Source organism: Lytechinus pictus, chromosome 3, assembly GCF_037042905.1.
Source record: "Lytechinus pictus isolate F3 Inbred chromosome 3, Lp3.0, whole genome shotgun sequence".
Lineage (NCBI taxonomy): Eukaryota > Metazoa > Echinodermata > Echinoidea > Temnopleuroida > Toxopneustidae > Lytechinus > Lytechinus pictus.
The window spans coordinates 28,449,692-28,460,704 of NC_087247.1; the positions used below are offsets into that span (position 1 = coordinate 28,449,692).

The following is an 11,013-nucleotide window of genomic DNA, read 5'->3' on the forward strand; positions in this document are numbered from 1 at the left end:
AAACTTGCACAGGATGTTCAGTAATACTTGATTACTATTATGTCCAAGTTTCATGAATCAGATCCATAAACTTTCAAAGTTATGATGGTAATTCAACAGATACCCCCAATTCGGCCAAAGTTCATTGACCCTAAATGACCTTTGACCTTGGTCATGTGATGTGAAACTCAAGCAGGATGTTCAGTGATACTTGATTAACCTTATGTATAAGTTTCATGAACTAGGTCCATATATTTTCTAAGTTATGATGACATTTCAAAAACTTAACCTTAGGTTAAGATTTTGATGTTGATTCCCCCAACATGGTCTAAGTTCATTGACCCTAAATGACCTTTGACCTTGGTCATGTGACATGAAACTCAGGCAGGATGTTCAGTAATACTTGATTAACCTTATGGCCAAGTTTCATGAACTAGGTCCATATACTTTCTAAGTTATGCTGTCATTTCAAAAACTTAACCTCAGGTTAAGATTTGGTGTTGACGCCGCCGTCGCCGCCGCCGTCGCCGCCGCCGTCGCCGTCGGAAAAGCGGCGCCTATAGTCTCACTCTGCTATGCAGGTGAGACAAAAATAGGCAGGTACTTAGAGGGATGTTATGACAATCATAGTGGGCTCTTATCCTGCAGAGTTATGACAAAGGTTAAGACGAAGGTTATGTCGGCAGCAGAGAATATCACCCCTGGGTGGCCATAGAGCTGATAGTCAAACCGACAGTATTACCTGGAGAATGCAATTCACTGGGGGTTTTGGAGCAGTTTGCTCTTTCTCTTTAGCTGCATCTTCTGCTTCTTTACACTCAGGAGACACATTCTGTGAACTGGACTTTAGAGGGGTCTCTGAACTGGATGACGCTGTTGCTGGTGTGTCTTTGACCGCTGATGACATCATTGACTGCGCCCCGGAAGCAGTTGGGCTCGTTGGTGATGGATGTGAAGGGGTTTTGAGTTGCTTGGCTTTACGGTCATCTTCGATCTCCTTCAGAACTTTGTCATGCGCCTGAATTAAACGAGAAAAGTCAATTCCCCAGTAGTTCATAATTTGTCACTCATTATTATCTTCCTATTCTATTCTTTCTATTCAAAAGATACAATAAAAGAAAAAATTTCAATTAATTACAATGGGACTATTAATAAAAGGCTTTGATGATAATTTCTCAAATATGTAAATGTACACAATCAATAATGATAACAAATAATGGTTCTTTGAAAGTTCATGCAACATTTCAGGATAGTATGTAGTTATAACATGTTATAAAGAAAAATAAATGAAGATGATACATGGAGAATTAAATGGAACTTTCAGAAGTCTTGAACCGCACTGACATAACATCGGAAATAAAAGAAAAGTATACATAAAGCTATGACAAGGACCATGTTTGTGGTCATGTTAGTTGAATATGCAATTTGAGTTACACCCACTCAATGAGTAAGTGTGCTCTTTTTCAACAATTATCTTTATATACAACAACTTTTTACCATCAGTTTCATAAATTATTTTCGTTATAAACTTATTGATACAAATTGGTTTGGTGAGACTATGTACAGTGTCTCCAAGAATTATTTGTACACTACATTCATCAATGCAAAATGAGAAAATAACCTATGTAGGAACCCCAAAATTGATAACTTAGCTATTATAAAACAAAATGAATTAAATATCATATGAAAGAGGGAAGTATATAGCCTTTGTTCTGCACCTAGTTGCAATTTGTGATCGATCACGCATTAATGATTATGAATCAAAATATGCAATAATGCATATTTTCAGACCTTGCTGTGATCATTGAAGCATAGCATACAATGTTTCCATGATCATGACTTATTTCCTATTTTTCTGAGAGATGAGATAAAATTTCAGTCGGTATTACCCATTTCGCAAATGATTTTAAGCGAATGGATATCTGATTGGTGTTGCCTCATTGACTTTTGTGAAGGGGTGTAATTAGACTCATTTTCATATTTCATTTCCTGTCAAAATAAATAAAACAGAAGAAATAAGTCATGATCATTGAAGCATTGCGACTTACGCTTCAATGATTACAGAAATATAAGAAAATATGCATTATGACACTTAATGAATTATTATCATTCATGCATGATTGAACACAATTTGCAACAATAGACTTTATGAAAGCCAGGTTACAAGTCTTTGACTTCTAGCATAGTTCATCCACCAATTCTACAGTGTTTTAATAATCGTCTGCTGCTATTCGTTGAGTTGATTTGCCTTCAGGTTCGGATATATTCACTTGTTTGTAAGTACAGTTATATCATTATTTTCCTTCTTTAGAGCAAATTTTGTTGATAGAGGGAAGAGACTCTGTCCCGGGACTCTGTCTGGATGTGGTCATGCTGGAATTCATTTTCATGGATTTGACCCCGGTGTGCAGCTAGCAGCTGCATGAGTTGGTAGCGAATAGGCATGCAAGTTGAATTGTCCGACTCATCATCACCGGCGTAATTCCCCTAATTTACCTCCATCCACGTCACTTTGTTGTTCACTAGAGCTAGAAACTTCATCATCATTCTCTTCATCTTCAAATCTTCAATTTGAAAATCCAAATCTAGATAAACTTCTGGGTTTTCTTTCATTTCGTGATCGAAGTATTCAGTGACAGTGTGGAGAAAACGTACCCTCGCAACAGGTTTTGCATGCAAGTGGAGCTTGACGTGGGATAGCCAATCACGTCTCTCGTACACTCATGCACGTCATAAAAAATCCCCAATTTCGCGGACGTAATTCTGCGTGTTTGAAGCATTCAGAGAGAGAACTTTAAACTATCAATTAACTGAGTTTCATCGGTCTCCATGATAAATTATTTATACCATCGTGTTCTTCTTATTTTCTCTTTAATTTGATATATAATTCTCCATTTTTAGGATTTGCAAATATAGTTATACTTGAAATTGAATATTTAAAGGCCTCTAGCAAAATCATAGAAAACCTAACCTTTTTCTTTCGCATTCTCTCCTCCTTGTACTTTGCAGAGAGCTGTTCCCTCTGTTCTCGCTCCCATCTGTCCTTCTCCTCTCTCTTCTTGTCTGTCAGGGAGAACCTGCTTACAACCTTCTCTGAGTCATTACTTCCAGTGGGGGTTTGCTCAGCAGATGAAAGAGCAGAACCGGGAGGGGATGGGTCAGTTGGTACAGAAGTTGGTGGCATACTGAAAGGAAGGTAATTCTCGTCTCGAGAGCTGGAGCTTGAAGACTGCTGTGAATGCAACATAAAGAGAAATATGAAATATTAAAAAAATAATAATTGTTATACTTGCTTTATGGCAATCAACACTTACTTTATCATAAGTCTCTGATAGCTCTACAGTAATGCAGCACACTTACCCTAGCTTTAACACAGCAGCTTTTACGTGCACTGCGTTTTGAGGAATAAATTCCTGCCACACTCATTTACCCCACCTGGGTTGAGTGCAACACATTGTAGATTAATTTCTTTCTGAAGGATATTATGAAATAGCTGGGAGTCAAACCCATGACCCTCTGTTTCAATGTCCGGAAACTAATCCACTGAGCCATTAACGCCCAGTCTAGAAGTGTGTTTGATATTCCTTTTTTATTGATCATCAACCTATTGGTATGTTTGCTTGGATTCACATGTGCATAGGGGTCAAGAGACAGGCTGAATCAATGTAACCTATCAGCCTGAGATCTCTCAACTTGTTGCCAGCTCTACGTCTACATGATTCATTCATATCTAATCTAGATGACATGTAGTTGACAATCTGTTCATCCAATTTCAAGAATGGTTTCCACTCTCACTCTTTAACATATTCCAATATTTCATTTCCCTATTTTTACAGACTTCAACTCTTTAAATCCCAACAACTTCTTCTCGAGACAAACTAAATGTTGCACTGGATACCCCTACCAAGCTACCAGTGCCACCAATCAAAATTCTGTTTCTAAAAACTTGAAAATTTCAAGTCTTTGAGACAAAAATAATTCTATTATTTCCAATGAATTTTTAACATAAATGAAAATTCAATAATTCAATGACTAAAAGCACAAAATAATGAGCACACAAAATGTTACGAATGTCTGAAATCACAAACTAATTCTGTTTGACAAAGATATTATATACCGGTAATGTATGTGTGAAATCAAAATTTAAAAGTACAAATGAAATACTTATCTTCAAAATTTTTTAAAGCACAAACTTAATTCTTTCAATGGTATTTTATGTTGGTTTGTTACACTGACCTGTGCTTGTGATGATGGTCTAAGGGAGAGCGTAGGTGTCGGTCTCGAAGATAATTCTTGGTTTCTGTTTCCACCTTGCAATAACCTGACGAGACACACAAAAAAAAAAACATGAATTTTTTTTTTTCATAGATTTTGATACCAACGTCAACCCAAAGTTAAACAGAAAACTAAACACAAGGGGTGAATAAATTCAATGTCTACTGTTATTTGACGGTGACAGAATACAAGACTTTATTTGCTTTTACAATATTGAAGAAAAAGGAAATACCAGAATAATCATAATTCTGAATGATTTCAAGTTTAATCCATCTTTGAGAGTGTCTGAAGAGAGCATTTGTTGGAAAGACAAAAAACAACATCCATTTGTATATGAGATTATACATTCCTTTACTGGAGGTACAGATGGAAATTTGTTTGAAATTAAAAAGAAAAATGTGTAGGCCTATTCATTCAGGCAAAATCAAAGCAATTGTTGACCAGCCTAAGAAATACTGACAAATTAAATAAGCCGGTGATGACATAAATAAACAAGAATGAACAAATAAAAGTGCTTGTAGCTTTTTAATATCTTCTTATTAAGCCAAACTCACAATCAGAATTTGGAAGCTACATGTACAACCAATTTCATACATCCCATTTTCTTTATTCATTAATACATGTAGGATATGAAACTCCAGCATTGTTCAAACTGGGAACCACTTCTTTTGGTACTTAAATACAGGAATTTCATTAAACTGAAAATTTGATGACCCTGTCTGTGTCAGGAACTATAAACAATGCAGTACCAAATTGATACGTAATTTTCTGGATTCGGATGTGTAGGCTACACTGCAAGATAGTTGTGGTATAGGGTACTGGGATTTTTTTTTTTTTAAATTAAAGACCCTGACCGGTGTAAAAACAATCATATATCAAAATAAAGGTAATGATTCATAGAATACGAATATACCAAAAATATTACATATATCTCCTTCCAATAGTTAAAAATATTAAATAAAAATCAAAGAAACTGCTCCTCCAAAGTACGCTTCGATTGAGCACCCCCACGTCGCCTGGAAATGATGACGTCACGTTGTGTCAGGAGGGTTGTGATTCCATAGGTTTGTGTACAAAAGCATTTGGTATTTTCTTCCATTTCCATGTTATGAATCCATTTTTTTTTTCGTTTTCAGATGAAAATGGCACTCAAAATTATTCACTGTTCAAATTGTTGTAAACCTACAACTATTCACTACCTTTTTTGTGATTTCTTTGTTTGGCTCTTATTGGGCCTAAATTGCTATGTCAGGAAAAGTTGTTATACATAATCTAAATGCAGATAGAATTGAAATCTGCGCCAAATAAGCAGGAAATAAAATATGGCAAAAACTAGTTCAAAACTGCAGATTTCATAAATTCAAGCTTGTGGGTAAAAATATATGTGATATCCCTCTGTGATAGAAGTGAAGAGAATGAAATGCGTTATCTGGAAAGCAAAAAAATCACCCAGTTTTTCTGTGTACAAACCTATGCAATCACGACGCTTCTTACACAACGTGACGTCACGGTCTCGAGGCAGGTGAAAAGCACAATAAAGCCTATTTTCTAAGCGGGGTTCGAAACCCGATAATTGGAATATTCTTAAGCAAAATACTCAGCTGGGAAGCGGTGAAAATGCATAAAGCATACCTTGGTGTATTTAGTAGCTTATAAGCTTTCGATTGGTATATAATTTATCAATTTCATTTTCGGGTCCGGTCTGGATCTTTAAGTTAAAACTTGCGAAATTGCTATCATAGTAACCACCATCGTAACAGGGCTTTAATAGCATCAAATCAAAATCAAGATAGTTGACATGATGGCAAAGTAAGAGTAAGTGTTCATGCGGGATGACTGCAACAAGTTTTCTTACCATTCTACAGCTTCATGTACGGTGAGTTTGCCTGCCTGTATCGCTGCTTGGCCTTGGTCCAGGTCAAACCCCATACTGGCCAAGGTGACAAGCAAGGAATCTAAAGTCTGCATTGAATGAGAACAACAATGATAAATGGTCAACATCAATAATGTTTGGCCTAACCTTCAAAAAAATTGATAAGAAAATGGCTTTACATCTACTTTCACAGTATACAACAATCATGCAAACAGTACTGGTATGGACCACATTCCCTTTGAAGCTTTTTCAGTTTAATATGGATTCATATTATTCAGATCATCAGCACTGTGTCTGCGCTAACAACGTAACAAATTGAATACATTATAAAATCATGATGGCATTAATGTAATGATTATAAACAAAAATTATCAAGTTTCCTAGATAGAGACTTAAGTGCATTTATTCCTTTTGTATTGGCCATTTTTTGTCACCATATATGAGATGAGCTGGGAGCACAAATAACAGAAGGAAAATCAGTGAGTCTTTATCCCCAATTTCTTAGCTTTAATTAGAAATCCATGAAGTTAGGTGCAAAACTGCATTAGCGCCAGAATTTGTGCAGAGCCAGAGGCCTTGTAAAGTTTGATCAGCTCCTTTAGGAAACCAGTTTAGTACTACTTGCGCTAATATTCAATAACTCATCGTTGTTTAATTTTCAATTTCCATATTCAATCTGACAAGGCCAAAGATGCCCATTGACTGTGTAGCACAAACTGCCAGGCTCCGCACAGATCATGACAGCGATATGAAGACCGCTGATTGGTTCATCGCGCAGATCACGTCATGATCACAAAAATAATTCGGCCAAAAAATATTCAAAAGTATCAATAGCAATAATCCAGCCTCGTATTCCGCATATAGGCCTACATGTATCACGATATGCGTGCTGTAGTCTTGGCGAAAGACAAAGAAATCAAGATGGCGACGTAAACACAATGGCAAGTTTTCCCTGTCTTTTCATATTTTTCTTGTTTTTTTTAATGAATTCTTGTTTAAAAATGAATATCGTAGAAATCTTTTGATACTATACATATTCCACGAAAATATCTAAAATATACGTTACTGATGATCTATTCCTTATTTATTTTATTTTTTTTGCCAGAGAGGAAAAAATGGCAGCCGTGTGTTGCTGCCCACTACGTTCAACGAGTTGTGCTTTTAACAAGGCTTTCCGAATAGAATTTTCGATATCCTGGCCAATCAATGCGAGCGACAAGTTCCGAATGCACGCACATCTACAAGCGCAAAGCAGCGGCACAAATTGCGATATATAGCGACTGGTAAATACGTCTGTAAGGATGATGACATCATCCAAGATGGCAACTTACGTTGACCAACGAAAGTATCGAAGATGACTATGTTTTGATCATCATTTGAAAGGAATTAGCGGTAACTGCGGTCTAAGCTACGATATTTCTGAATTTTATATATTTTCCCGTAAACTTGCATGTAATTTCTTTTTTATAATGTGACATTTTACGTACAAATAAAGGATCCGAAAATCAGGTTTTGCCGAATGTTAGATCTAACATTACTGCTAATACGTTGTCTGTACGTACGGGCAAACAACTCTTCAGTCTATGTATTGGTGACTGGAGCCAACACAGTTCAGCAGAACAATTAACCAAAATACAGAGACTGAAGCTTTTGGTCTACCCATTTACATGATTTAGGGCTAGATCTTTCGGTTTTAGAAAAGTAGAAATCTCGGGGCGAAAGTTTCAGTTTTTTTTGCGGTATATGCACATGAATGGGACGCAATCCCTGGCTTTGTGGAGAGTAAGCATACGTTAGTAAATGATTTTTACTCTCCAGGCGCCTCCTGGCTAACTTGGAGTGTTTTGTTGTAACTTTTTGACCCTTTTTTTCACACACCGCGCATGCGGTATCGCAGTGTATCCTATTACTGGAAACCTTTATTTCATTGCTTTAAAATGACAATGAGAGGAAATACAATCAATAAAAATTTGCACTAGCTATTTCAAATATTATGAAAATTATGAATATGGTAAAAATATTTTATATTTACCAACTGTTTTCTTAATAATTCAATATTTATATAGCGTCTATCAAAATTTCTCTAAGTGCATCTTTGCATCGTGCTTGCCGCATACCCCTCCGCAAAAAACAATTATTTTCGTGTGTGACAAATTACATCATGATTCCGGATACGCGCTGGACGGGTGAAGATATTCTTGATTAATAATGATGTAATTGAGAAATGGGGTGATTTTTTCTTCATATATCATGAGTAAATTCAAAATTTTTGCTTGCTTTTTTCATATCGAATCTGAGCAGATTTTGGTAATAAATTTGTGTTTGCTATCAAATCTTATTTTTTCTTTTTAGCTGCATGTTCCATGGCTCTTTCCAATAAGCCAGTTCGTAGTTCCTTTCTGCGCATGATCAAAAGATTCTGCGCATGATCAGAGAAAGGCCGTTTGTACTAAAATGACATGGTAGTTTAAAATCTAATGAGATAAAGCACCAACTTTGATGTCTTGATTATTCATATATTCTTTTGAATTGTGTTTTTCATTTACATCCAAAAACAACAACAATGCGTCCACGAACGACTGGTATTTCACAGTTTGCCAAGTACATTGTGCAACATGCTATGATATGCATCCAAAGTAGGAATGCAACAAATACCTTCATAAAGTGTTCATTGGTGCATGGTGTGCTATTCTAGTCACCTGGTCTATTCAATTTCTTCATCCTGCTATGTAAGGCATGCTTACGTAATATCTTGCTTTGAAATCTGCCTATCATAATGAAAGAAATGAAAGGTCATTTGACCAAAATTGTCCATGAAGTAACTACGAACTGGTCTATATTATGCTCATTCGTTTCAAGTTCTATCGATGCGCCGTCGATCGATCGTCGACGGCTCTATACGGTAAACCTCGCGGACGGTACCTTGAGAACCAGCCCCCAAGGGAACTAGCCGTCGACGATCACCCACAATGACCCCACCAATTCAACATTCGATCGAAGGAGCGGATGAGATTGAAATTCGGCAAATCAGACCCTTATTTCCGTCAGAAAATATATCAATTGTTAATATGATATTTTAAGCATTTTCTGTCATTTTAGAGATAAATAAGGTAAAAGTTGGATTTTTTCGCCTTTTTTTTGCAATCTTGTTCTATGTATTGCTCTGTGAAATTTGTACGCAGTAATATGCGCGTCCGGAATCATGATAGTGTTAGACCCCTATTTCAGAGTTTCGTGAGGAACACCGGTAAGCAGTAGAGGCGCACGGCCAATATGGGAGACTCTCTCCAATAGGGGAGACAATCTCCCACATTGGAGACTTGCTTTGCAAAAGGACAAAAGAAACAACACCAACAAAAGCATGATTTTTTCCACCCAAAATTTTGTCTCACTGAGGTCAGAAGCCCATTTGTTTTGTGTGTGATTGACAACAAAAATCCTTATCAAAACAAAAGTAAACAGTGAATTTTTAAAGTAGACGGTGAAAGGGGGTAATTTTTCATGGGGAATCTGCTTATCACATTTTTATTTGCCGCCAAGGTAATCCTTTTGCAGCAAATGTAAACAAAGGAAATTGGTCTCCAAAACTGGAGACTGTCTCTGAAATTGGATACCCAAATTCTTTACAAAAGTCTCTGATATTGGAGATAATCTCCCACATTGGAGACAGTCTCCAATATTGGCCGTGCGCCTCTACTGGTAAGAGTTCCATATGCACCCCCCACAAAATTTGAAAATAAAAATATGGAGAAGGTTCAGAATAATATATCTAGCCCTAATATAGAACATATATGATGGGGGAGTGGAAATACATACCAAAATATGGCATTATTCCGTCTAATTTCGAGCAGGATCTAGACTAGTGCGTGTATTTGTCCATAAAAATAACATCGTCATCGTCATCGGTTTATTTAGTCAGTAAAAAAATAATGGGTCTGTGAGTCAACAATCTCAACAATATTTTTTTATTTTTGGTGGGGGGTGCATATGGAACTCTTTCCGGAACACCCCCATCAAAAAGTAATTTGAGTGCCCCCCCCCCCGGGGGGGGGTTGCAGTGAGCATTGTAATGTGACTTGCATGTCGTCTTGTTAAATGCGTTAATAAAACACAGCACAAAAATGAATACATGGGACACACACACAGATCTCAATTCAGAACAGACTCGTTAAAAACTTGTTCTAGATCTACATCTTCCTTCGCCAATTTGACATTTTTTACTGCTTCAAATTCATTCAGTCATTCTTCTTGTACCACACTCGTCACAAAATTATAGTACTCTCATGAAATTTCACTTACTGAATCATTTGGGGTACTCATTTTCGTACTTTAGACTGTGACTCACTGACTGTGTATCTGTTCTGTGAAAAACTTTGCAGTTTGCACTGGTTCTTTGCAGATTTTTGGCACATACCGGTATAACGGTACCGTACGTAGAGAGTCTAACAGTTCCTAGTATACGGTAAAATTGTTTATTTATTTTTTTATATATATATATTTTTTTTGTATCCTTCCTTTTTCCCTGTGGCTTCCATGTTTTAATATTTATTTCTTTAGTTCATTCAAAACTTCCTAGCTACTATCGTCTTCTTTCTTTCTTTCTTTCTTTCATTCTTTCTTTCTTTCTTTCTTCCTTATCCTTCCTTCCTTTTATCCGTCCTTCCTTCCTTCCTTCTTTCCTTCCTTAATTCCTTCCTTTTTCTTTTTTCCTTCCTCCTTCCTTCCTTCCTTCCTCCCTTCCCTCGATCCTTCCTTCCTTTTTTCCCTAATTCTTTCTTTCTATCTATCTTCCGTTCCTTCACAATTTGAATTCTTTTATGGCATATATGTTACCATTTTTCATTTCAATGCAGTTTCTTCTTTCTCTTTTTAGAATTTTTCAAACC

At 36.5% G+C, this 11,013-nt stretch overlaps 1 protein-coding gene across 2 annotated transcripts in view; it reads right to left on the bottom strand.

Annotated features, from left to right (window-relative positions):
• The window catches only part of LOC129255729 (uncharacterized), a 30,812-nt gene extending 20,301 nt beyond the window's left edge, over nucleotides 1-10,511 (bottom strand). The window contains exons 1-5 of one of the 2 annotated variants that reach the window (XM_064096759.1): nucleotides 10,427-10,511; nucleotides 6,110-6,216; nucleotides 4,216-4,300; nucleotides 2,951-3,211; nucleotides 722-997 (exon numbers count right to left, since the gene is read on the bottom strand). In XM_064096759.1, coding sequence (XP_063952829.1) covers nucleotides 722-997; nucleotides 2,951-3,211; nucleotides 4,216-4,300; nucleotides 6,110-6,216; nucleotides 10,427-10,447 — 750 coding nt within the window. In that variant the 5' untranslated portion in view covers nucleotides 10,448-10,511. The remainder of the gene's footprint in view (nucleotides 1-721; nucleotides 998-2,950; nucleotides 3,212-4,215; nucleotides 4,301-6,109; nucleotides 6,217-10,426) is intronic. The other variant, XM_064096760.1, reaches the window with a different exon arrangement.
• Between the last annotated feature and the right edge of the window lie 502 nt (nucleotides 10,512-11,013).